Source organism: Haliotis rufescens, unplaced genomic scaffold, assembly GCF_023055435.1.
Source record: "Haliotis rufescens isolate VD_foot unplaced genomic scaffold, xgHalRufe1.0.p SCAF_9, whole genome shotgun sequence".
Classification (NCBI taxonomy): Eukaryota; Metazoa; Mollusca; class Gastropoda; order Lepetellida; family Haliotidae; genus Haliotis; species Haliotis rufescens.
In genome coordinates this window covers 3,117,001-3,144,392 of record NW_025964383.1, presented here as the reverse complement: position 1 = coordinate 3,144,392, position 27,392 = coordinate 3,117,001, and the positions used below count along the sequence as shown (strand labels likewise).

Here is a 27,392-nt window from a genome sequence, read left to right as displayed (position 1 = left end):
GTGGATGTGGCTAGTCGATACAAAGAGGCTGAGCCATTAACATCGAAAGAATCAACAGAGGTAGCTAATGCACTGAGTCGCATATATAAACGCGGACCGCTAAAATGGCCTAAGCTATTTCAAGTAGATCCTGGTCGCGAGTTTATGGGATCGGTAACTAAACTGTTAACAAAGAACGATGTCAAAATCGTCCGTGGTGAAAGAGAGGCCCACCGTAGTCAAGCTATCGTCGAAAGATTTAACAGGACATTAGCGGAACGTTTGTTTGGCTATCAGTATGGGATCGAAATGAAATCCGAGCGATTGAGATCAACCGAATGGGTGACACGATTATCAGCTGTTGTATCAGCGCTGAATAATGAAGTGACGAGATTAATAGGGAAGAAACCATCCGATGCGATTAAAATGAAATCCGTGACTTCCGAATCTTCAGCACCGAGGAGAGGCAAAGAACGAAAACTTCCGGATAGAGTAAGGGTAAGATATTTATACCAGCCCGGTGAACTCGAAGGAGGCCTACGTCGCGCAACCGATCCCATATGGTCCCTTAAGACGTATAACATTAGTCGATTGGTTACGAAAGAAGGAGAGCCTATTCTTTATTATCTTCAAGATGGACCGGGTAGGGCATTTGTACGAGAAGAGTTGTTCATAGTTCCCGACGGTACAGTATTACCACCATAACCATAAGCATAGGTATTTACACCATCATTATCAATCCATCTCTTTGTATCTAAGGGGGATAATGATGTCTTGTTCATTCTTAATCCATATATCCTATGATCGTAACTTCTTAAAGAGTTCATCTCGTGTTTGAACGTTCTACCGTTGAATAATGATTCTTTATACTGTTCGTGTTTGATATGCTTTTTTACAACATACTTCTTAACGCCCTTAGCTTTTCTTATCTCTCCATTATCGGACTTCTTTATAGAATACATCTTAGGTCTTAATCCCACATACTCCGCTATAGGGGTCCCAGCACATTCATCCTTCATCTTACCTAACACCTTTTTATTTACAACGCTGTGCAGTGGATTATCTTTAGGATAATCGCTCGTGTCGTACATATCTATTTTTTCTGCCATATCTTTATACACATCCTCGGTTTGTATTTCCATCAACAAAGAATCTGTGTCGGTATATAACACCTCGCATCTATCGCCGTATTGCTTCTTAAGTTCGTTGTAATAAAAGTCATACATTAAGTGTTTTGACAAGTCGAGAATACTCATACCGACGTACACCGGTCTGTTGAATTTTATATTACTCTTCTGCATATGCAACGCGGCTAAGTCATTATCGAATATCTTGCTTCTGTTAAAAGCCGGACTGGCTATAAGTTTCCTGAGTCTTTCTTCCTCATTAGATCTGACTAATTTAACATCAACACGCTTCCTTAGATTCTCCATAGTTTTACCAAATACCGAGTTATTCATGAGCTTATACAGATTCTTTTCGAAATCGCTGGTAGCTATCTTTCTTAAATCTGTGTTCAACCTTATATAGGGCTCCATCCAAGGGCTTTGATCGAACTTTAGAACTCTGTGTATTTTCTTAAGTTTCATACCTAACGATAGATACAACTGGAGATTTCTGTAGTGAACTATATATTTTGTTTTATCCATCAAATTTGGTACAAGTTTTTCTACGTTAGCTAACCTACTATTACCCATCAAGGAGCGTTGATATTCCGACATCCAATCTTTATTAACCATTAATCTTTCGGGAGCTAGCGGATAACTGTTATGATCTTTATGTAACGAACTTGGATATTCCAAGTCAACTTCTAGTATGTACCCTTTATTCACATTGATATTATGGATATCATTCTCATCGACCCATTCAAAACCACCCGTGGGTAAAGGTTGACTCATAGCCCATCCGTACAAATTGTTAGCGTCGAGATATAATATGTGGGTGTCGGGTTTACTGGGATCGTATCCTTCCACTAATTTATTATTAGCCTTAGAATACCTTTTAGCTGCCATCGATATACCACCTCTTAATCCTTTCTCAATAAACAAGTGCATATCGTAATCTGTTAGTAATTTTAGTTCTACACCGGTCTTCTTCAACAATGCATCCCACGATAGTCCGGGACTGGAATAGTACCATGCCGGGTCCAAGCCATATTGTTTGAAACACGTCTTTCTAAATATCTCGAATATATCGGCGAGTAACAGTACATCGGTTTTTAAGTACAGATCGTGATAATCGCCTAAATTCTTACAACCTAATTTATCCCAGACCGTCAGAGCGTGTTCATAATCGGCATCTGTTATTCTAGATTCTGTTAAGTTACTATAGAATGATTCGAGGGGTGGTAATTCAGTTTCTTCGAATCTAGACCAATCATCCATATATTCGTAAGGATATACACCTTTTCTCAGCAACAAATGACGTGTTATCTTATCGGTATATTTATTTGTTATCGCGAAGTCATCGGGATTGTTCGCATTAGCTAAATTGTCCAGGGAAGATAACAGAAACTGTACGGAGTCTATGAATCTAAGCCCATTACTTTGCTTTGTTCTAGATTTCCCATCCTTGTCCCTATAATGTATAGGTTTAGTCAACGAGAACGATATGTATTTTTCCATATTGTTAGGAATGCACGTTAAACCACCGTCGGTCTTCGAGATAGCTTGCATAATGAGATGTGAATCGTATCCCCTAAGGTTATGAAACACAACGGGGATGGGTATTGTTTGAGAGTTCATTTTTAGTTTCAAGTTACACTCGTTATGAGCGGCTCCCCGATAATTACCCGTGACGTGACAATGATCTCTTACGGAATCCCCATCCAGGGGTTTATTACAAATGTGACAACTCGTTGACTTCTTATGAGCACTCCAATCATCCCTCGTCATACGCATGGGTTTCTTACACGATAATTTTTCCCTGATTATTCTCTCTTCATTTTGTAGATATTCTAGGAACTTTCCCGCTACATCGGGACCTCTGTAAATCACGGGCGGGTTTGTTTTACCATCATACCTTACAACTATATATCCAAACCCACAAGGAATATGTTCTTGAGTTTTGTACGTAAAACTATTATCTTGATTATTATCTTGATTATTTTCTATGGGTTTGATAAGCGCTTCGAAGTCGGCGTAAATTACGTACGGTACTGGCATTTGATTACAATAATGTTCAAATTTTAATATATTTTTTCCTTCTTTAGGCATATCGATCCTGATAGCATTCTGTCCAACACCTCTACAGTCTTCTTTATGCGCTTCTAATAGATCTTGTCTGCTGTACCCATGTAGGCATCTTTCACAGAAATATTTCTTTCCCTTATATTTAGTTTGATCGTATAATAGCTTGTTTAAACTTTTTATCCACGTATAATGATATTTACCATCTTTTTCGATCAGAAATGAATTGATTCTGGGGATATTTTCCGGAGCGAAGCTTATCCTGTGTACAACAATTCCTTTAGAATGTCCGAAAACATTTATAGCTAAATTATTTTGCTTTTCCACCTTATCAATTTGTGATATTGGTGTAGGTTCGTCTATACCATCGAAGTTGAGTCCATCGTTTTGGGGATAGCTAGAAGGTCTATCCGGATGCTTGTCTACGGGGAACAATGCAGATCTTATCATCATTCTTAAACAGTCATCGGATTTATTTTTTACGTTAATTATGGCTTTTTTCTTCTTATAATACGGAGGTAAATCTATATAAGATCCACCTTTGAAAGGCATATAATTTGCTATATCTAAATATAAACTATCGATTTTATCAACACCCCAACCCGAACCTCTATTAGTCCAGCGTTCTAAAGTTTCCTGTATCCTCTGAATTGATGTATCTAATGATGAGTTTATAGTATCGGATTCGGTTATAACTTCTTGATTGCTACGGAAATATGGTTCGGTATATTCGGTGCTATCATCTGTGTTACTTTTACTCAATGTCATTTTAATCGTCAGCTGGTATTTTATACTATGTAAATCATCTAATTCCTCGTTAATTTTACTCGATATGATGGGCTTAATATCGTTAACATCCATGTTGGAATTAATATACATCTTCCAACCTCTTAGATATTTACCAACGCCGGCGGATGTGGGTACAAATATTAATTCTTGTTGTTGATTATCATCATCATTATCATGTTGAATATCATTATCATTAGGTTGATTATTATCTAGTAAAGCGATCAATTCAGCTCTTCTCATTCGAGAATAACCTCTCTGCCCACCGTTTCTCGCTCGAACTTTGAGTTCTCTAACAGTCTGGGGTCTGTTGTATTCCAAACCGAGTAAATCCATCAATTCAGCTTTTCTCATACGAGAATATCCACGCAGTCCACTTTGCTTTGCCATAGCTTTTAATTCTCTGACAAAAACCATTGTGGTTGAATGGTATATGCAAAATGAGACAAATGTCTAATTGGTTGTTTTCATATATCTAAATACATATTCTCCCCAACCTATTCCTCTCATTGATGTAATCTCTCTTCCTAGCATAAATAATCTGCTTCCTGACCCTATCAGCACCGTGTTCCTTACATAAACAATAACGACCTTTGACCCCTATCCCGCATACAGAACACGTATAGTTAATGTTTCCGCGCCTGATGTAATAATTGTGTATGCCGCAGTAAAAAAAATCAACACAGCGTCGGTTACAAAGGGTAGTCTTTCCCATGAGTGTAAACTTGCAGTTATTCATGGTATATACATCTATCATATCATTTGTCTAAATGCAAATCACAGCTACACTGTGAGATATTGATTATGCATGGCCACAGCTGTCACTCTGACTTATGCATGGTATAGCTGAAAATCAATAGAGAAGTCAATCCCAACATGATAAATGTGACCTCTCGGTTCTTTTGTTCCTCTGACGGTGTATAAAACTGACTCATTGTTGGTCTCGGTATTGGGTCTAGTTTTTTCCCATAAACGAGGAAGTATTCGTGCATGGCAGATTCGACATCCTTAAACGTTTGAATTGAATGTCCTTCCTTAATCAGTTGTTCATGAATAAAGTCTAATCTCTTCATTCTCTGCTGTGTATATTGTAACTGGGCTGCTTGGTATTGTTCTAAAGCTTCGTTATGTCGTTTACGCTCCTCTTCAACTTCTTTAGCGTTTGATCCCCTCATACTGGAAAATAAATAATTACTCCCCGAAAAAGCTAGAGCATTAACAACAGCTCCACCGACCATCATCGCAATTGTTGCTATATTTATATGAATATAAATATTCAAATGTTTAATTACTTCATTATGTCTTCCGGGATAAGTCCTTGTTTGATGAGCATATCCTTCGTTGCCATAGCTAATCCAATATCCAGAACCATCATTGATATGTCATATCCATTAAAATCTAGCTTGGGAGGTGTGGCTTTAGTAATCATTTTAGCCATACGGGCATAGCCAATGGCCAAGCCAGTGACCACCGCTGAATGATACGTCGCGTTTACCAACATTTTACCGTCTGTAGCTGGAGTAGTCATGCTTCTTATAGCATTATATGACGACTAACCTCTAATTGAACTTCTTGTTGCGGCGGGGGTGACGTTTTCTCTTCTCCGGTCTTATAAAAGAACCATACAACCGCTATACCAGCAACTCCTACTAGTGCCCATGTTTTAATCGGATTTGAATTATTTATTAATTTCGCTTTGCGCGCCAGCCCTCCCTTTCTTCCTGCAGCTATTTTCAAAGGATTCTTAGTAACTCTGGGTTGTTTTTTTGTTTTCTCATTCACATGTGGTGGTTCCTCATTCACTTGTTGTTCCGCAATCTGTTGTTGCGTTTCCACAATCTGTGGTTCCTCGTTCACAATCTGTGGTGTCACCTGTGTCTCCATTTATATTATTAAGTGGGCACGTATGTTTAAATTGACAATACCTAGCCGTTATTAAAGCTGTGGTGAACGGAGCTAAGAACATTCCGTATCTATGATAAAACTCACAGCTCACTGCGCTTATAGCGTGTTCGATGAATGGGTCTTTCTCGAGAGATTCGCATAAATACAGGCGATGTTCTGCCGGGATGGGGAGAAACGTACTAGCTACGGCTGTGTATAGTTGTAATATAGAAGACCCTATCGTTTTAGTCATGGTAGCTCCCAGTCTAGACTCGTAACGCGCGTACAGTTTTTTAATCTCTTCGTCGGTCATGTTATCAATTTTTTCGATGGTATAATTTTCTCCCAAATATTGGGAACATTTTCCACCGGCTACCAAAGCGGCAAGTCTTTCTCTATGTTTATCTAAAGATTTATCTGTAACATGTTGATCTGCATCAGATTCTTTGAGCATTTGTTCGATGAGTTCGTCGCATTCCATAATGTAATACCTAAGGAGATATTTAAGTCTAACATAATATAATATGACATATCCAATACAACCCGTAATAATGAACTGTTGTGAAAGAATGAGGATTTCGAACCACATTTTATGTAATATTAACCGCTAATGTTCAATTTGCTACATTTTGCTATAATTTTGCTATAATTTTGTTACATTTTTGCTACATTTTGCTATAATTTGCTAAGCAATTGCATAAGCAGCTGGTTGATCGGTTTTTAATACGAGTTTACAGTGCTTCGTTGCCGCTAACTGTTTACTGACTTTATCTCGTTCGCCCTTGGTATAAATAACATCATTTTCACGTAGACATTCCTCGAAAGAATCTCGATCTTTGCAATGAAACAGTGCTACCCATTTGGTCTGCTCTCTGAGATCTTTCAGGACAGAGTTGTATTTTTGAGTAAGTACCCAAACGCTATGTTGAGTATGCCGACCGGAGAATGCTAAATACGAAAGCATATCTTTCTTTTTTGTGAGTTCTTTACTCGCGCTGCAATCGTCTATTACGAAAAGGGTTGATTCTTCTTTGTATCTTTCGTGACATACTCGGAGGCAGTCTTGTAAACGATCGCCCGGATCGACTCTGTGTACCCCGTCGTCATTCATTACCCAATCTCTCGATAAGTAGGTTTTATTAACGCTTATAGTCGGGCACAGAATAATGATATGATCGAAAACGTCCCGATAATGACTTTCTAAAATATCTAGAATAAAGGCTGTTTTTCCGCAGCCCGTTTGCCCGCATATGATAGCGCAGAGCGGATCTTGAGGTAAAAGATTATCAATAGATTGCTTGCACGAATCTCCCATTCTGTATATTAAGTTGCGCATCCATAATCACGTACAAATATATGTTTAATTTACCAGCCGCTTCCTGAAGCTTCGTTATCTGTATGGTGGCACCCTCGCTAGCATTTTCTATTCTCCTCCCACTGCCGTGTAGTTGGTCATCGTCCGTTGTTCGCATGTCAAGCCATAGCGCGTAGTTCGTGGTGAGGTATTCACCCATCGATACACTCCCGAGAGACAGATCTTTCACGATCGCGTTAACTTCCGGAGAACGTTTTATAGAAGGAAGTTTTTTAATCTCATCCCACTGGTGATACGCTAGCATTCCTTGGCTATATAGTTGATTAGGAACGCCCTCGATAGTCAATTCTACTTTTGTAATCTTGGGATTGTAGAACTTCTCGGTATTTCTTTTAAACGCATCGGAGGGGTCCTCGAACAACATTAAAATACCCTTCAGCGACCTCGTGGGGACGTTTAGATTGATATTCCACATCGTATCTTTTTTGTCCCTCGTGATCTTTCGGTGTCGCAGCACGCGATCGTACAAAATAGCTAAACTTCCCGTATACTGGTTACGAATTTGTCTGGCTAATTCGGGATCCGTTATCATATCGTACTCCAGCGATATATTGTCAATAGAATAGCTAGCATCTTCATTAGCAGATCTGATTACTCTACCGTAGTCATTAAAAGTGAGTTCGTATTCTAACCTGTCGCCTAGGGATGCTTGATAAAAGGGCATGTGGGAATCTAGTAATTCAAAGTCTAGGGGAATATAGAATCTGTTACCTAATGCGTCGGCAACGGCCTTATCTTTTTCGTTGGTATCAACACCATTTTCAGCACCCACGCGCAGTCTCAATGTGTTCTTATTACAAATACCTTGGTACTGTAAGTTTTCCCGCTCTTTATGCGTTCTCCAGAGATCCATGTAGCAATAGTATACATCGCTATCATCAATACTCAAAACCTCATTACCGCTAATTTTAATGGCGATTTTCTTAACGATAGCACGACCTATGTTCTGAACGAGCTCCCTGTTAACGTCTGTAGAAGTCAAACTAATCGTAAATGCTAGTCGGACAGTTCCGGGAACTAACACATCGTGTGCGCCGAGATTAGGAAAGCGAACCAGAAGCGTTTGATTCTGATCTATGGTACTAGGGTTATTAGTTATAGTTACAGACTGACGAATTGCTTTGACCCCTAATGGATCTCGAAGTCTACGTTGTGGGTTTAACTTGCGTCCGTATTGTGAAGACATTGTTTATATTGAAATTATGTACCCTATGTTTAATATAAAAATGACTGATTTTGACATTAATGACTTTGATCTAAGTACCTTTGATGATCCGAATCCAATCGAAGAGGGTGCTGATGAAACCAGGTTTAGTAGTCTTAACGATGAACTTTTACAATCGTCCGTCAATGATTATTACGATGCATTAAAAGATGATAAAAATTATGTTATCCCAATAGGCCGAGACTATTCAAAGTTTATGCTAGATAGTAAAGGAATATTACGACTGCGTGACTCTCCGCATATTGATCTTATGCATTATAGTACTCGTAAGCCCCTAGCCTTGTCTACTATAGCTGGTAAACATAGCCGCGAGTTTGTTCGTGATAAATTAGGTTTTGTAGAATACGGACGACTTCCTGCGAAGACTACTAAGGTTCTTCAAACCGTGCGTGATGAACTCGTTAATACAGATGATTTGGAGGCTTCCTCGAAGGTGGCCTCGAACGGACTCGGAGAAATCTTAGATACCTATTACGATAATTCCACGGTCAGTGTATCACCATATTCAGAGTTCAGTATTAGGGAATTACGAGGTCTTGACAAGGCAATGCGAACAATGCGGGGAGAACTCATCAATAATATAGCCAAGATATCCGAAATCGACAAGCATATAGCTAAAGAGAAAACAAAACTCGAACAGGCGGGCGATGAGTTCAGTAGACGCCGCGTAGCAGAAAGATTACCTAACTTAGAAGACGAAAGATTGGCCCGCATCGAAGCTGCTTCCAGTAATAGAAAGGCACTTCGTTCGCAAATCAGTCGTATTCGAGAAACTATCGATCAAGTCCTCAACGATGATACTACACTAGCCGATAAAATTAAAACATTGTTCAGAGAACAGGGAATAACCATTGCCAGTATTTTAACCGCGTTGGGATTTATTATATCGACTTTGACTCTCTCGTTAACAGGTGGCAGTACTGGTGGCGGTTCACCGCCTAACGATAAAAATGGTATAAAAGAGTGGATAAAAAAGCATTTAAAAGCATTAGGTTCAGCACTGGGAAGGCTCGCTGAGAAAGCCGCAGCCGCACTTCCCGGTATAATAGGGAGTGTTGTTTCCTGGCTATTGAATTTATTAGCTAAGACCACCACTTGGCTTAGTCAAAACTTGTGGGGGCTGATCGTAGCAATTGCAGGGCTGTTGTACGTATTCCCTAAGAACTATTTAACCACCAAATCATGAGTAAACCAACCGAGACTCCACCCACTACAAGCACTGTTTTTTCATCGATATGTTGTTGATTTTTAGCCGCAATATGTGGTGGTACTTGTGTTTGAGCATTAGTAGATGGTTGTGGTGTTTGCGGCTTGACTATTCCCTTTTCGCCCTTGATCGTTTGCGTTATTAATTCGACATTAATATCTGAATTTATACCTGGTTTTTGTTTATCGGTAGCGATAACAATTTTATTATTATAGCCTATCACTTGACCGATCTTAAGTTCCATATTACTCGGAGACATGTATAGTCCCGGCGCATAAACGAAGTCCACTTTTGATTGAGCGTACTGTAATGCATCTTGAAAACGCTTTATAGACGATGGTATGTCAACTGGTGAATTAATGGCGTCCTCCACGTTTGAGACAAACTGTTTTTGCGCATCAAACGCCGTCCCAGTACCGATGATTCCCGTTCGTGTTTGCGATTGTGCTCCGAGAATTGCCCTTACATAAGTTCTTATCGATTCATTAACTCTTTCAAATCCTGGGTTAGTAAAATTATTTTCCGTTTTATCATTAAGAAATTCATTCCAAGCATCTGTTGTATCGTTTGGATGCACAAACTTTGTTATAAGATAAGGAATGCCACTCTCAAAGTTCATACGATCTGCTCTAAACTGTTTATCCGAGAGAGCAAAGCCTGAAGGGATCACACCCGCTTTAATTAAATAATCGCTTTTATCTTTAATAGTTCTTTGTCCATTTTACGGAATACCTAGACCATGGCTAGGTCCACTAATGCGCCAATCTTTACTCGTAGAAACATTAAATTCATTACAAATACGTTCGAAGGCCCTCTTATTATAATGATTATTTGCATGATTCCATGCTGGATCCATCGGTAATGGAGCACTAATTTCTTTAAGTATACGTCTAATCTGATAGTACACGTGAAATAATATAACAGACTTATATAGTTTAAATCCTGGGGCATTAACAGATACACCACATCCCGTTGTGGCACACCATACGGCAAAGTTTAACTGATTCTGCCAAAATTGCATCGGACGGTTAAACCAATCGTCAATCATTTTATCGTTAGTTGCCGTGAAACTGTATTTTTCAAAGATATCGTGGAATTTAACGGTAAACTCAGCACCGGAGGCAGTTACTATAATCGATTGATTAGTAATGTGAGTCGATTTCATATTTAAGTTATGATATAGTATCATTGTATATTTAATATGTATGTTACACTCCCGGGAATAACAAATGGTCAGTCTATTGAACTGCTTCATACTATCGATAACTCGGATGGACAACTCGAAGTAGCTCTATGCGATGTAACGTATTACCCACTGTGGACCAATATAAGTGCTGCGAGAGATAATAATGAGATTCATATAATAGGTGAAAACAATGGTATTGATAAATTCATTACTATACCTGATGGGTATTACAGCGTATGCTCACTCAATGATGAAATTTTTAAGCCTAATGGAGCTAGTCTAACACAAAATGAGTCGAATGGGACAGTGAAAATCGACTCTGGAGAAAACGCTGTAGTTCTTATCCCATACTTAGAAGTTACACTTGGATTTCATCATAGAATAGGAATTATAAATTCTAACAAACCACGACAGGGAATTAAATTACCCGATTTAGTTCCCTATAAAGAGTTGTGCATCCATCTTGATCAAATCAGCACGACGGATAATATTCAACAAGAAAGTCCTTCAACTCTGCTCAGAAGTGTTCCAGTGAAAAATGAAAAATATAATAGCGGTAGAACGGAATCTTTCTCGTCATTACAATATAAAAAATTAAAGCGGGGAATTATTTCAGACCTCAAAATTTCTGTATTAGATGTAAAACACCAACCAGTACATATAGGATACTTAAGTGTAACACTCCATATTAAAAATAATGGTTGATGCATCAGGCCCTGGAACAGTAAGACAATGTAATACAATTGCGCTTTCCGATCTCGGAGACACGGAAGGATTCGGTAAACCCGGCACCGATGGTAAGTTATACGCTTTACACTTACACGATAATGTATACAATCGGAAAGAAGTCACATTCACGGGTAATCTAGGAGATTTAAGCGATGTTGATGTTAATTGACTCCTTAAAAACACTTCGTACAATATTACTCGCAACGACGATAATAAATGGACTATGGTTGAAGCAAACATCGAGTGGCTACTGAATATCGTCATTACCCCACCTTATGTGATGATGGGTAAGGGACATAATTTAACTAAGATAATAAATAGTGGCATCGTACTCGCGGCTTATATCCCGTCAAAACGAAAAAGTGTGTTAGTCACCCCCCTGCCAGAAAACCCAGGTCATATGTTATATAGTCGTCCGGCCTTAAAAAATGTTACTTTAAATTTGGTTACTGAATTCGAAGATATTAAAGATAACTTGAGTGCAATACCTAATCTTTCTACGCTTATTATTGAAGTCTTGTTCGGAGATGCACCGGAAGATGCCTTCGATATATTACCAGGTCTATCGGTTAAATGGCAAAAGAAATACCAACGTCAATGTTGCAGTATTATTCATATCGGAGCATCGCCCGTTGCAACCCTTGAGGGGGTCCAAATTATTAAAAGTGACAGTATTTCTCTTTCTAAGATATTCTTGCCGTATAATATACATTTGATAAGATTGATGTATAGTCTCAAAACATTTAAGCAAGACCAATTAAAGACTATTATATGATCGTAATATACACTATGAGTTTATATCCGACGCTCGGTGAAGCATTTGAAAAGATGGAAACTGTTGATGGATTTCGATTACATCAAATAAGCGACATAAAACATCGAATAGGGAAGGAGAGGGAGTTGAGACTTGGATTGTATAAAAAGTATCGCAGAGCCGTGAATGCTCTGGACGGAGTTGACACCGTGCTTTTAGTATCTGGCATGGGACTCGGTGTAGCGGGTATCGGTTTACTATCAACTATAATCGCCGCGCCTATCGTGCTCAGCATGGAAATAACCGCTGGAGTCTCGGGACTGGCAGGAATAGCGATATTCATTTCTCGTAGGTTACAAAAGAAAGCATTAAAACACGATAGTATTCGGATACTCGCCGAAGCAAAGTTGAACAGCATTGAGGATCATATTTCGACAGCAATGGCCGATTGTAAGATATCCGAGGATGAGTTTCGTTTAGTGCTGTCGGAGCTCAACAAATACAATAAAATGAAGCAGGAGATTCGATCAAAATCTCGTAAGACCAGTGGTATTAGCGAAGACGAGAAAAAAAAGTTCATAGAAGAGGGGAGGCAACAAGCGCGTCAATTATTCCGTGCCAAAACCAAAGAACTGGTTGGAGATTAAAAATAGATTGCTTACTATCGTGTGATTACATTTAGACAAATGCTAACATAAATATATAATAATGGAGAAAGCTATTCAATGGAAAGAATTACCACAAGGTTTTTATTATATCAGTGATGTCAAACCAACCAAATACGGTTATCAATTGTTTCTTATCAATTTACAAAAAGAGTGTAGTTATATAGTCTGGTCTCCTAGTAAAATGAACGAAGAACTTAATAAATATGTTGAATATCGCTTTATCGATAAAAATAATAAAGAATATTTTTATTACCATTTAGACTCATCTAAAGCAATGATTGGCCCCAGGTATTGGTGAGCTGGCTCCAGTGGAAGTGAGCCAGAACCATCATTACCTATAAAAAATTATATCATAGACTCCAGGTGGTGGTGAGCTGGAGTCAATTTAGCTGAATCTCATGACTATCGTTGAATCGCATAATCATTTTGGCATAAAAAATTCCATCTGTAGTAGCAGTATAGGTATATAAATCCAGCTCCAGTGGAAGTGGTCCAGAACCCCTATTACCTATACTACTCAACGAAATAAGTCTTGTGTACATTGATTAATCGGAAGGGGTGCTAATTAGGATTGTTCACTTGCCAATATATTAGCAAATATCGCTGTGGGCGCTTATTAGAGTGGGGCGATTATTACGTCAAATACGGTATGCATATTTTGCACACGGGCCCGCCAGGCCATATAGTGATGTGGTCGAGAAAGGTATGTCCGAAAGGTAAGGCAACCTGGAGGGTTTATTTTTTCTTTATGGTTGCTTAATTATTTTGTGAAAAAAAATTGAATTTGATAAGTATCTTAAAGCAAGAAAGAAAGTCCCCGAAAGAAATAAACATATATCATGCCACTGGTCAGCAGTGGAACAGTGGTGCTTGGATTACTTTGTGGACATTTGAGATAAAACAAACACAGCTTTCTGTCCTCGTCAATTGACATGATTGACAATAACAGGCCAGTTTCGGTAAAAATAAACTTAAGTTTATCACAATAGTCTAATGTAAGTTATTGTCAATGACAAAAATTTCATATCGATAATTGTTAATATTTCTTAGTAATTCCGATTATCAATTTTTTTTACCAGCCCTAATGATTAGTTTTTATTTTCTCAAAAGATTTCAAAGTCTGTCAGGTATCCTAAAGGTTACCCGATGTCAGAACCCATCAGTCCCTCTGGTATATTCTTGCAATGATGTAATGGAGGTTGAGTATAACTATTGTTTGATAATTCTTGTGAATACTCAACCTCCAACAGTAGTAACCCCACCCGTCTTCCCAACTATCTGCATCTAGAATTTTGATTTTGGAGAGAAATGAGGTGTCCTCGCCTTGCACTTGCAAGGGAAGCAAGATACTATTTCTTGCACAACTAATTATGGATAGTTGACATTGAAGAGGACTTCTTTTGAAAATCTGAAGATTTTTGTGTGATGACAAATCAAATTTGCAATAGGCATTATTGTAATGGAGGTAATATTCTTTGAATTATTAACAGTGATAACTATTATTTCTGTTTATTCCTTATAAAGGGTAACTCTGTGGAGGATGAATGGAGCATGAAAGCCAAGTCAATGTTGTTGGAATTCTGCAGGAAAATACCTCTCCCTGACAGGTCAGTAAAACAGTAAAATCCATTAGAAACTGTCGATAACCCAGCAAGCCGTGGCATTGTGAAGAGATATTCATAGTTAAACAAAAGTGTATTTATGAGCTCCTGATATCTAAACAATCATTATGTGCTGTTCACTTTCAAAAAACACATTTGTGAGTATCATGCTCCCAACAAACATGCAAACATCGAAATTGTGCGCTGAGCAAACTGTGAATCGCGACTTAAAAAAAAGAAGATCCATTAATGAAAAAACTCATGCTTAGCTTATCATGGTTAGCTACTTCTTTGCTTAGAAGATTTCATCTGCCTGTGACAGACAGGACTGACAGCAAGGGCTATCAGAGATAGGCTGGGTCAAACTTTGGGCTGTGTGATCCGATACGTATCTTGATACCTTGCTCACGACCTGATACATATCATGATTCTTGCATGTGCTTTTATCTGTGGAGCGTAAGCCATCTTTTTCACATACAGGATGGCCAAATACAGCTGATTTACACTTGGCAGTGTCAAGTATGGCACAATGGATTTTCACTTCTCATTTTCACTAGTAATTAGTGTTTAATGTAATGTATATTAAAGAATGCATTTAAGGTAAGAATCGGTTATATCCCATTAGTTAGACGTCCCATTAGTTAGACGTCCCAATTGTTAGACAATTTTACCTAGGCTAAGAGGGATTATACCTACAGGTGTAATGGATCAGTCCTTATTAGATTAAAGTACTGAGTAGGGATAGGGGACTCACAGTTTAGGGAGTATATATGTTACAATTTCGTTTAATTAATCTAAACTACCTTACTCTCAGCACAGGTTCAATAGGCATGAGATTAACTATGTAAACTATGGAGTAGCTTAATTGTCTTACTGTATGATCAGTTGAAGGAGTTGAGTTGAGATTATCTAATCATCAAACAAATAAAAATGATCTTTGGGTACGTATCATTATCAGTATCGATGATGGCTGGTTTAAGGAAAGTAGAGTACATCACCTCTCGGCGTGGAAGTAAGCAGTTGATATCAGATGGATATATTTACAACAGAAACCGTGAGAGGCAAACCTGCACACATTGGAGCTGTGTCGTCAAGACATGCAATGGGAAATGTACGACTGTCGGTGACTTTCTTCGCAATCAGTCGGAACATAACCATCCACCTAAAGATGAAACCAGAGTGACCTTTGTCAGCAATCTTCGTAAAAGAGCGCGAGAAGAAACCACACAGATGCAGGCATTGTACGAGGAGCAAGTCACTCAAGTAGATGAAGCCAGCATCCCAGCGATGCCATCATTTCAGAGCGTGAAAAGTGCACTTTACAGGTAAATATCATCCCGTATTTTTGACTTGGTTAGAATTAACCTTTTTTTTAGGTCCCACCTAACTTGTTTCGCTGTTAACCATTTCAAGTGAATGAAATCATTATCAATATTTCATGTAACATGTGTAACTGTTTCTTTGCTCTTTTTCAGGCATCGTCGCAAGACCATTCCAGCGTTACCCAGGTCGCGGTCAGCAGTAGACATTGAAGACAAATGGTCCGAGACAACAGATGGACGTCCCTTTCTACTGTTCAGCGACGGCGACGATGACAAGATCTTGGCGTTCTCCACTGCAGAACAGATACAAGCCCTCCAGGAAGCTGACACCCTTTACATGGATGGTACCTTCACAGCATGTCCAGGTTTATGGGATCAAGTATACGTCATTCATGCCAGAGTTGGTCAAAACACCTTCCCTCTAGTGTTCGCCCTTTTGCCAGATCGTCAAGCAACAACCTATGGCCGGCTTTTTCGACAACTGAAGACAGAGCGACTCAACAGACTAATGTCACCTAGCATCGATCGACTTTGAACAGGCCGTTGTCAGCGCGATCGAGACAGAGTTTCCGCAAGCAGTGATCAAGGGATGGTTTTTTCATTTCACCCAGGCTATTTGGAGAAAGACTCAAAATCTTGGACTTGCAGTCATGTATAAGGAGGACCCCCGTGTGACCCAGTGGATTCGACGAGCAGCTGGGCTAGCTCTGCTGCCCATTCCCTTTGTTCAGGATGCGTGGGTTCAAGCTATGCAGTCGACACCAGATGTGCCTAGAGCTGTGGACTTTAGCGACTATATTGTGAGAACCTGGGTAGATGATGACGCCAGATTCTCAATGTGCATGTGGAACCATTTCGAAACTGATGGACCCAGAACCAACAACAACCTTGAGGGATTCCACAGCCGACTGAACTACCTACTGCCACATGTTCACCCTAACATCTACAGATTCATTGAAGTCATCCAGAAAGTCGAGTTCAATGAAAGGACTAAGGTGATGCAATTGAACTTTGGTGCGGCACCACGCTGCCGCAAGAGAATCTACAGAGAGACAGAGAACCGCCTGGTACGCCTCAAAGATCAGCTGCAGCAGGGTGACAAGTCTGCTATTGAGTATTTAGATGCTTGTGGACACTTCCTTCTTTAAAACTGTAAAAGTTATTAAATGTAAAGTTTACATTTTCAAAAACTGTCAAAGTGTTGTTACAAACTGTATAAAATTTATCAAATGTAAAGTGTCATTAAATGTGAAGTATAATATTAAACTATCTATTTAAAGCTGCTTTGCTTTGTTTGTCAGATCTTATCTGGACTATTCCATTTTAAAGTCTGAGGTAACAAGCATAAGGATTAGTGTGCACTCAACCGTTTAAAGTGTTGTTATAAGCTGTCTAACTATTGGGACGTCTAACTAATGGGAGGACACCTAAGAATCGATACTTTTTACTTAGTGTGCAATTCTGATCGATACTTGTATCGTCCCACTACAAGTCAAAATTGAGCATGGCATGGCATGTGAACTTGAGACTAAAATCCTGTTTACTTTAAAGCATACAATGTTTATATTTTCAGTAAAAATGGTAATGCTAACACAAATCTCTGCAACAGATCATCTTTTTACAAATGATACAATACATTAGAGGCCATATAAACTTACTAAATGAATTATCACATGAATGAATCACGCCATTTTCAATCAAAGATATATCAGAGGCTTTGTGTGGAATTTTAACAACTTCGAACTTTGTTAATTTCGGTACTGACAAGGATTATCCTTGAATTTTTTGCCTATGAGGGAAACATTTCCCTGCATGGTCCAAAAGCAATGTGATGACATTATGCTAATTATCAGAGATACTTTGTCTTCAAACAGAGGAAACTGTATTTGATTTTTGTTATTTGTGACACAAATTATGATGCAATTAAGGTTACTTGATAAAATCGATATACCATAAATCTTGAAATTAACACGAGCATGAATTAAATGCAAAAAATGCTTGCATTATTAAACATCGTATTTATATCAACAATAAGACATTTTGGGTAGCCGAAAGACCAACTTAGACATACGCTGAAAACAAACAACTATGTATTCCACATCACTGTTTATTGAGCTGCACTTGTAACAAGTATATAAACAATGTCCTTCAAACACTAATTACATCCTGTGATTTGTCACTGCTGGGGTCTAAGAGTTCTACTCACTTACGTCATCACTGATCACACCTGCAAGTCCAGACAGACGCCACCCACGCAACATGGTGTTATTTGTTCTTTGCGACTGCGTCAAAGGCTGACATGAGCCAGCACACATGTATTGTTTAAGCGGAAGTACTATACTCAGCGCTAATAAGTGGTGCTATTTGGTGTGTGATTGGATTAAGGTGAGGATTCTCCTGTATTTTCCTTAGATATAAATCCACTGATGCTTGAGAGGAGAAAAAAAAACAATTAAAACCCCAAATCTAGAAGCTAATGGTATACAAATAACTCATCACAACCAAAAAATAAACATTGTAAACATATACAACTGGACAGTGAAACAAATTAAACCTGAAGGCTTAGAAACCCTAAATCAGCTAAGCCATAAATCCACCATCTTTTTAGGGGACTTCAACGCCCACCACCCCTCTTGGGGTGTTAAAGATAAAACAGACCAAAACGGCAAACTCATCGCCCAATGGATAGAACAAATAAAACTAATACTACTAAATAACAACCAACCAACTAGATATGATAAAATTAATCAAAATATGTCAGCTATAGACCTAACAATCTGTACCCCTGATCTCGCCCAAAGCACTTTGTGGGAAGTGCATGAGGAGCCACTGGAAGCGACCACTTTCAAATCCACATAACCATAGGAAACATAAGTATCCAAATCCCAAATGAACCTCAAGAACCAAAATTCAATGACAACAAGGCAGACTGGGACAAATTCAAAGCGCTATGCAAACAGATCAACCCAGCGGATCTCGAAAATAAACTTAACTTAACAGAATGCATAATCAACATAGCAAAAACAACTATCCCCTTCACAACACCAATAATAGGCAAAACCACAGTACCCTGGTGGACCGAGGAAATTAAAAAAACTAGGAATTCAATAAAGCTAAATGAGACTACACATATCTAAAGATAGCACATCAATTAAACCATGAAGTACAAAGCTTAGTCAAAACGGCAAAAGCCAAAAACTGGAAAACATCCGAGGCATTAAGCGAACCAAAAAAACACCAAACATAAATAACTTGACAAACCCTAAACAAAAAGCAAATAACCTCGCAGACCACTTCTCAGCCATTAGTAGTAATATTAACTTCCCTGAGGAATTTCAAAAACAATTAAAAAATCAAAATAAATTCTTCAAATTACTCAAAGATGATAACCTAGAAATTAACCAGCAATATACACTAGAGGAACTACTCCATGTACTAAATTATCGAAAAAAAGGATCAGCCCAAGGACTAGACCTTACCTCATACCAAATAATTAAACAGCTACCCCAAAATCTACCAAAACGGTCAGGTTCCTACTTCATTGAAAGAGGCATAGGTCATCCCAATACCACAGCCAAACAAACCAGCAAACAAAGCAAACTCCTACAGACCAATTCCCTAACCTCAAACTTATGTAAAATCATGGAGGCAATGGTCAAAAATAGACTCCAACACTATCTAGACCAAAACAGTATAATAAACCAGCATCAAAGTGGATTCACCCCAGGCCTATCAACCTAAGACAACCTCGCCCGATTAGAACAAGACATCAAAACGGGCCAACTAAACCGACAATACACAGTAGGCATATTTCTAGACTTCTCTAAAGCTCTCGATATGGTTTGGCATAACGGGCTAATACAAAAACTAATAAAAGCAGGACATAAAGGCCAAATATTAAACTATATCCAAGACTTCCTAACTAATCGCAAAATAACCGTGGTTATCGACCAAACTCAATCGGACCAGTGTCCCTTAGAAAAAGGCACACCCCAAGGTAGCATTCTAAGCCCAACACTTTTCAACATTATGATCAATGACCTATTCGAGGGAATACCTAATAAAATTCAAACTTCCAAATATGCGGATGATTGAGCCCTCTGGGTCCCCACCAGAAGCATAAATATGGCTAAAAAATTACTGCAGAATGTATTAAATAAAATTCAAATATGGGCAAATAAATGGGTTTCTCACTAAATGCCGAAAAAACCACAGGGATAGTATTCAAACACAGAAATATGCGTGCAAACACCCCCAAACTACAACTAAATAAAAACCCATACAATTCCAAAAAGAAACCAAATTCTTTGGAGTAATCTTTGATGAACACCTCACCTGGGGTGCTCACATTAAAACCCTAACAAATAGATGCACTAAAGACCTGAACACACTACGCTGCCTGACAGGAGACCCTACTGTCACTTTACAAATCACTAATTAGATCATATCGCTACAGGCACTAACAGGCAAAATACCCCTGGATCTACGCCGAGAACATTTAACAATAAATTACTGGTCCTTAACCCAACAAAACCAACAAACCCAACAGATCCTTAAAACTAACGTAAGCCCCAGACTCCAAGCTCTAGCTCGCAAAAACCCTCAATTAACACCAATCTCGCAACGCATAATAAATTACCTAAATACACACAACCTAAATAATTTACAGTTAAACACAGCCCCAAATAACACCTTCACACCAAAACTCCAAACCCCCAAAATCGACATATCTCTCTCCACCAGACTAAGTAAAGAAACTGATCCAAATACCGCTAAATCCATCACACCAGCATACATTCACGAAAAATGGCCGAAATTGGTGTCACATTTACACAGACGGGTCCTTTGACCCGAGCTCAAAATGCACAGGATTTGGCATCCATGTCAACAAACCCCCAAAAGAAACACAATCATATAGACTCCCAAATAATCAATCAATTTTCACAGCCGAATTAATGGGGATAGTAACAGCCCTGCACAGCGATCAAATAAATAGACACCAAAAAACCCTCATCCTCATTAAGTGGGGTCCAGGCCATAAAAAACAAAAACACAAAAAAGTGCCCAAAACTAATACAACAGATAATTAAAAGCACCAACAATCTACGTAAACTAGGTAAAGACATAGAAATAGTTTGGTACCCTGCCCACGTTGGAGTGTTTGGCAACGAACACGCAGACAAATCAGCACTAAAATTAGAAGTAAGCATCAACCTACCAATATCAAAAAACGAAATTAAAAGTATCACAAAGGAGAAAATCTTCCAAAAGTGGCAAAATAACTATCTGAAATCTGATTGCAAACTAAAACCTGCTACAAAAGCCACTCAAAAAAACAAAAATACATCATAAAACCAAAAAAATTGACAGAGTAATAACTAAACTACAAACAGGCCACACTAAGAAAAACTCCCACCTACGCCAAATTAAAAAACACCAAACCAGTAAATGCCCCCACTGCAACTTAAAAGAAATGCCTGAACATGTAATACTATACTGCACACATTACCAGCAACACAGAACACTCAAATCCACACTAAATTGCAACAATCAAATGACACTAGCAACGGTACTAAACCCCCTAAATGACTTACAAACCTTTAAAGCACTAGGCATATATCTACTCAAAACAGGCCTACTTGGCCGCATTTAAAAATAAAAGTACAACAAACAAGCTGCCAATAAACCCTAAAATTCTAAACCTATAAAAACACACAAACTCCTTTTAGTCCCTCCACTCCCCCCTCCACCTTTTGCATGGCATATTTCAAAATTCAAAATTTGTTCTCCAAATTAAGTAAGCAACCCTAAAAAGCCCCACCGAGGTTGCCTCACCTTTTCTGACATACGCTTTTCGACCAAACACTGGCCTGGCGCGAAATACGCATATGTCAGAAAACGCACGTTAAATTCCTAATTTAAGTAAGTAAGTAAGTAAGAGGAGAGGGGTGTCGCATTTATATTGAGTCGCATTTTTGGCTAGGGGTCAGCAGTCGCATTCTTTTGGAGACACATTAATATCACGATTTACAGTTTATAATGACAACCAAACACAAAGTAGTTTCAAACATTTATTATGATAAAATACAAAATTATAAGTTTGGCGTATGGGGAATTCTCAGGTATGACTAAGGGTGCCCATGATTGAGCATCAATCATGCCAAGCATTGGAAATGATTTGGCCACTTGCAAATAATAACATGACACGGCAAAACTGGACGGCCAAATGGTTGGCACTAAGTGTGTACATGATCGAGCATCGGTCATGCCCAAGCATTGGGATCAAACGCTGGCTATAGTTCTGAGCCTCAGAGCACAGCGAGTGACTACACAGAACGGTACAAAATGGTGCGATTAATGAGGATACAAGTAGCATACAAGTTGGATGTGGATTATTGAACTTTATGGGGAACTATCCCAGCAATTTGAGGAGGATAGTAAGGCCACAATTTGAGCCAGATGTGGATAAAATACAATACAATGATACAGCTGGCTGAGAATACCCCGCACATTAAATTCCTAATTTAAGTAAGTAAGTGGAGAGGGGTGTCGCATTTATATTGAGTCACATTTTTGGCTAGGGGTCAGCGATCACATTCTTTTGGAGACACATTAATTTCACGATTTACAGTATATCCTCATGTATCCTGTTATGGAACTGTTAATTATTCCACAGCGAATATTTAAAAATATTTGTTTATTAATGGATAATGAGCTTTGTCAACTGAAATAAAATACTAATTACATGAATATTTATGCATTTCTCTTCATTGTCGACTTTAGGAGAAATTATTCACGAGTACCATTATATATCGTTTTACAGATGTGTTTACTTCAATCAGCTGTTCATTTTATTGACATGCAGGAGAGAGCAATCTGCTGTCTAGGTCTTTGACAATGTCTTTTTAAATCATAATTGAAAATATTCAAAGTGATAAGACATGAAATAGCAACTGTTGTAAATGGTGTAATTGTTTGCTAGCCAAAGATATTTTATTTAAATTTGAAAATGATATTTGATAAAACATGAAACATAAGTTAATTTCGCTGTCTATTTTCATTTGTAGTAGAGCTGCAAATATACAATGAGGCCAATATGATACATATCACAAATATAGGATAACGAATATGAGTATTTATTCACAAATACAATAACAAGTCAGCAGTTGATGTATTATATATCATATTCAGTGAAAAAAAAAATCAATTATTTGACATACAGGTAGTTTGACCATGATGACAGTGTTAATTATTATTATTACATTATACATTTTTTTACCACACTTGTCCAGGTACTAGTATTTGCTCAAATGCAACAATGACCAGTGACCACGTTACTGTCAAATTATATATACATGTAAGAGTGTTGTCTTTATGCATATAATAAGTACTTATGCCGAAGTTATGGAACTTTTTAGGGCTAAGACTTCCGCCTGTATCCCCCATAAAAAATATATATAGTTGGAAGAAATACACTCTATATGTAAATATATGTAATATTTTGAGGGGGTAATAAGGGCAGAAGTCTTTCTTTTTTAGGTACAGCTAGGGTATGTAAATGCACATGACTGCATATTCATGATTACAAAGAGATTCAGTGATCCATCACAACAACGCTACCTCTGGGGTCCAAATAACTGATGAGTGTTATACGAGGGGTGTTCATTAAAGATTTCCCCTAAACCACTTACTGTTATCATATTTGGTTGAAATTTCACATGTGTAATGATACATGTATCTATGGGTTATGTCTGAATTTGCAGCACCGAACTATTAATCTTATCACTTTTACAGGTGTTATGATCGAGTAGGTAGTGACAATGGAGCCAGTAGAATACTGAGCATTGATAAGGTTTTTATATTTGAAAGGTTGCACACCAAAAGAAACTTTCGATGAAATGAAAGCAACTCATGGGGAAGATGCCCCATCATATGACGTTGTTAAACACTGGCATCGCCAGTTCAAGTGTGGTCGGACATCTGTGGAAACAGCTGCCATTCCTGGTCGCCCCCATTCAGCCATTGATGAGGACACTATCCATCAAGTGGAGACCGCCATTTTGGCAGACCGACGTATAACTGTTCGCCAGTTAGCACAAGATGTCAAGATCCGTGTAGTGTCTGTGGAAAAAATCATCCATGACAATTTGAACATGCATAAGGTGTCTGCACGATGGATTCCCAGGTTGCTCACACCTTTCCAAAAGCAGGAACGAGTCAATTGCTCAAAGGATCTTTTGGACATGTGCCCCAAAAAACAGGCAAACTTTTTTGACAGACTTATCACACAGGATGAAACATTGGTCCATCACTATGATCCTGAGACTAAAGTTCAGTCGATGCAATGGAAGAATGTGGAGTCACCACCCCAAAAGAAGGCACGTGTCCAACCCTCTGCAGGCAAGGTCATGCTCACGGTGTTTTGGGACCAGCACGGAGTAGTGATGATGGATTTCTTGGCAAAGTGTACCACAATTACAGGAGCTTATTATGCTTCACGGCTGCGGAAATTGCGGGACGCTATGAAGCTTAAGAGGCGTGGCATGCTGACGAAGGGTGTCCGTCTCCTGCAAGACAATGCTCCAGTACACAACTCTCATGTTGCCCAGACAGAAGCGCGGTCCTGTGGCTATGAAATCCTTCCACATCCTCCTTACTCTCCTGACCTTGCACCATCTGACTTCCACCTCTTTCCAACCATGAAGTCATTTTTGAAGGGAAAACGTTTCACAGATGATGAAACACTGATTTCTGAAGTCTTTACAAGCGAGGTCTCCATAGTTGCATAAAACGATGGGAGAAGTGTGTAACTCTTGGTGGTTCCTATGTGGAGAAAGACTAATACCTATGCCAAGTTTCATTCCACTAGGTCCATCGGAAGTGGGTCAGGGGAAATCTTTAATGAACACCCCTCGTAGAAGTGTTACTGTTTAACAACCTAGGAGTGGTAGGTGGTAAATGACAACTGGGGACACTCTTCTGTGTCACTATCGCCTTTGTCTCACACGTTGCATATCAGAGTTTGAAAAAAGGATTAGAATATAGTAGTTGTTTGATTCGTAGTGTAAAATAAAAATTATCTAGTATTATCCACAGTAAAAAACTACATTGTGTACCTTCATCGAATTTAGTTGAAAGAACGTGTAATAATATGTGTAATTTGAGATAAAACATCACTGGACGTAATGATTTATCTTTTTATTGTATTTCCAGTTCTGCCTGGCATTGTTTATATATGCAGAGATTAAGATTACTGTGTATTGTCTGGAAATAGCAAGCAGCTGTATACACATTTTCTCTCAATTGAATGGTGATTCTGTTAGAAAATACCAAATAATATAAGGTCAAAGAATTTTGAAATGATCTGAAGAATTGTATCTGAAACCATTATTTTAGCAGTAATGATATATTATAATATTGTGTTATTTTAGTTGCAGCATATATATTTCAAACAATTGTAACCATAGGCGTAGCACTTTGGTTGAGCTGACTGCTATTGCTTGATATTCTTTACATATGGAAAAACTTGACCAGTCACCTTTTTTTCCCGTGCAACGTTCCAATTACGAAAATGTTATGTTGACATATAATAGTGAAACTGCAACCAATATGACTTTTAACAAGTCAAAGTATGGTATTTATGATAAATGTATCCATTCTACTGAAGGTTGTTTCAAGGCGGTGATAGAAGTAATCTGTTCGTCGTTGCTGTAAATAAGTTAGTCGGTGCACGATTTCTCCAGAAATGAACACGTTTTTATAACCAGATAGTATAATAAAAAAGGGATTAATCTGCGTACTTCATTTCGGATTTGTTGACTGGTATTACCTGTGTTACGTGCTCACGGTGAGCAGCTGGTAATGATTTTTGTGATGGAGGGGGAAAGTGTGTGTCAATGTGAAACCTGAGTTTAATAAAAATGTAAAGTTTGAGAGCCATGCGTTACCGCCCGCTATAATTGAGTTAGCGCTATATTGAAAAGCGAAATAGCGAGGGAACACTTCAGACAATAGGCTCGGTGGGAAGTCGTTTACTACACTTTGCTGACAACTAGGGACACTAGATGTCATCTCTCACAGGTACAAGCTGCATTTTCAGACCCAACTTAAGGTTGTATCCGGTCACAGATTCCATCTGGAAGGAGCCAAGTTTGATGCAGCCGATTTTGCCATCAAGGCCTCGTAAGACAAGGACATTCAGAAACTCCTGGGGGCAGACAGCTGTTTGGGTTTCAAAGAAGATTCCTATCGAAATGAGAATGATCATAGATCACAAGATCCTAAACAAGTACTTCATGAACACTCTTCCAAAATTCCGGATAGAATCTGTCCCTTAGTTATGCTAACAGATGAGACAAGTTCGTCCATCAACATTATACCGTTTCTGCTCTAGGACCTACAACAGGTCATCCAGGCTGCCTACTATGCCTTATGCCCGCCCTAAGATTATCCCAAGCAGCTACGGACCCCTATCGGCGCTGGAAGATAAAACTTTTTATCTTATGCAAGACCCATTCTAACCATGACTTAACTACAACATACGCCTCCTGTCTCTGGTTCATGTTTAGTGCATGAGATTGGGGTTCTGGCTACCAGTTTTGCGTCATGGACTTCTGTTTCCATTGAACAGGTCGTTGCAGTATGCTAGTGGAGTTCGCACAATACCTTTACTCACTTTTAGTTAACAGCGTCAGAAATTGGCACTAGTCCTGTCCTTTCAAACTGTCCAATAGTTAAGGTATCATTAGGACAAATAGAAATATGCCAAGTTAAATATTATTTTCGATAGGTTATCATTTTAAGGACTAGTGAACTTTAAAGAAGAGATGTGTACTGTTATTCACAATCACTATCAAAAAAGTTGTTATATATCTGTCAGTTCATTAAAAGTGTGTTTGTTATAAACGTAGTTTACTGTAATTGTAGATCTTCGCATCATTCATAATATTAGCAGCAGCCATTTTGTTTTGGAAGAAACACAGACTTCATTGCACATTTACAGACCGCAATGTGACTCCACCAAAACTTTTGGTAAGGACAAGATTAATGGCAGTAAATATTGCTATTTTAAGATCTACGCTTGGAGTAGATTATCAACAATGAAAGGCGATGATAATGAATTTAGAAGGAAAAACTATCAACTGTTACAAATCATAACCAAGTGTTGCGACATTAAAAAGTAAACATTCAATTTTCGTATCAATCATCAGAACACCACTAATGGACCAACATGTGTTTATATGACGTTGGAACACTGTGTGAAGATACAAAAAAAACCTTATATCCTGATAAAGCTTTAGGCAACACCCCCCACCCCGAGCTAACTTGGCTTTGCTTGCCTTATTCCACGATGGAATGTTCTGCTGTGAGGTGCATGACAATATGGCTTTACACATCACAGTGATTGATGGTTTTGCTTGTTCTCAAATAGCAGCATGTGGAGGATCAAAAAGCAAATGGAAATAGTTTTTCATGTTTTAGGATATTT

The 27,392-nt window shown here is 38.5% G+C and overlaps 2 protein-coding genes across 3 annotated transcripts in view; both read left to right on the top strand.

The window, feature by feature from the left end:
• Positions 1 to 27,392, top strand: part of LOC124123232 (protein FORGETTER 1-like) — a 490,282-nt gene that overhangs the window by 287,609 nt on the left and 175,281 nt on the right. For both annotated transcript variants that reach the window (XM_048391344.1, XM_048391343.1), the window contains one exon: positions 14,506 to 14,588. In XM_048391344.1, the coding sequence (XP_048247301.1) occupies positions 14,506 to 14,588 (83 nt within the window). The remainder of the gene's footprint in view (positions 1 to 14,505; positions 14,589 to 27,392) is intronic.
• On the top strand, positions 15,313 to 17,077 carry LOC124123231. Its single transcript, XM_046486528.2, has 2 exons — positions 15,313 to 15,907; positions 16,058 to 17,077. Exons 1-2 carry the CDS (start codon positions 15,513 to 15,515, stop codon positions 16,437 to 16,439), a joined length of 777 nt encoding a protein of 258 aa, XP_046342484.2. The 5' UTR covers positions 15,313 to 15,512; the 3' UTR covers positions 16,440 to 17,077.

Bases quoted from the DNA above. Each gene is read 5' to 3' on its own strand.
- LOC124123231 (XM_046486528.2), top strand. From the start codon at position 15,513: ATGATCTTTGGGTACGTATCATTATCAGTATCGATGATGGCTGGTTTA. The intron at 15,908-16,057 runs GTAAATATCATC...GCTCTTTTTCAG, and splicing joins GTGAAAAGTGCACTTTACAG to GCATCGTCGCAAGACCATTC.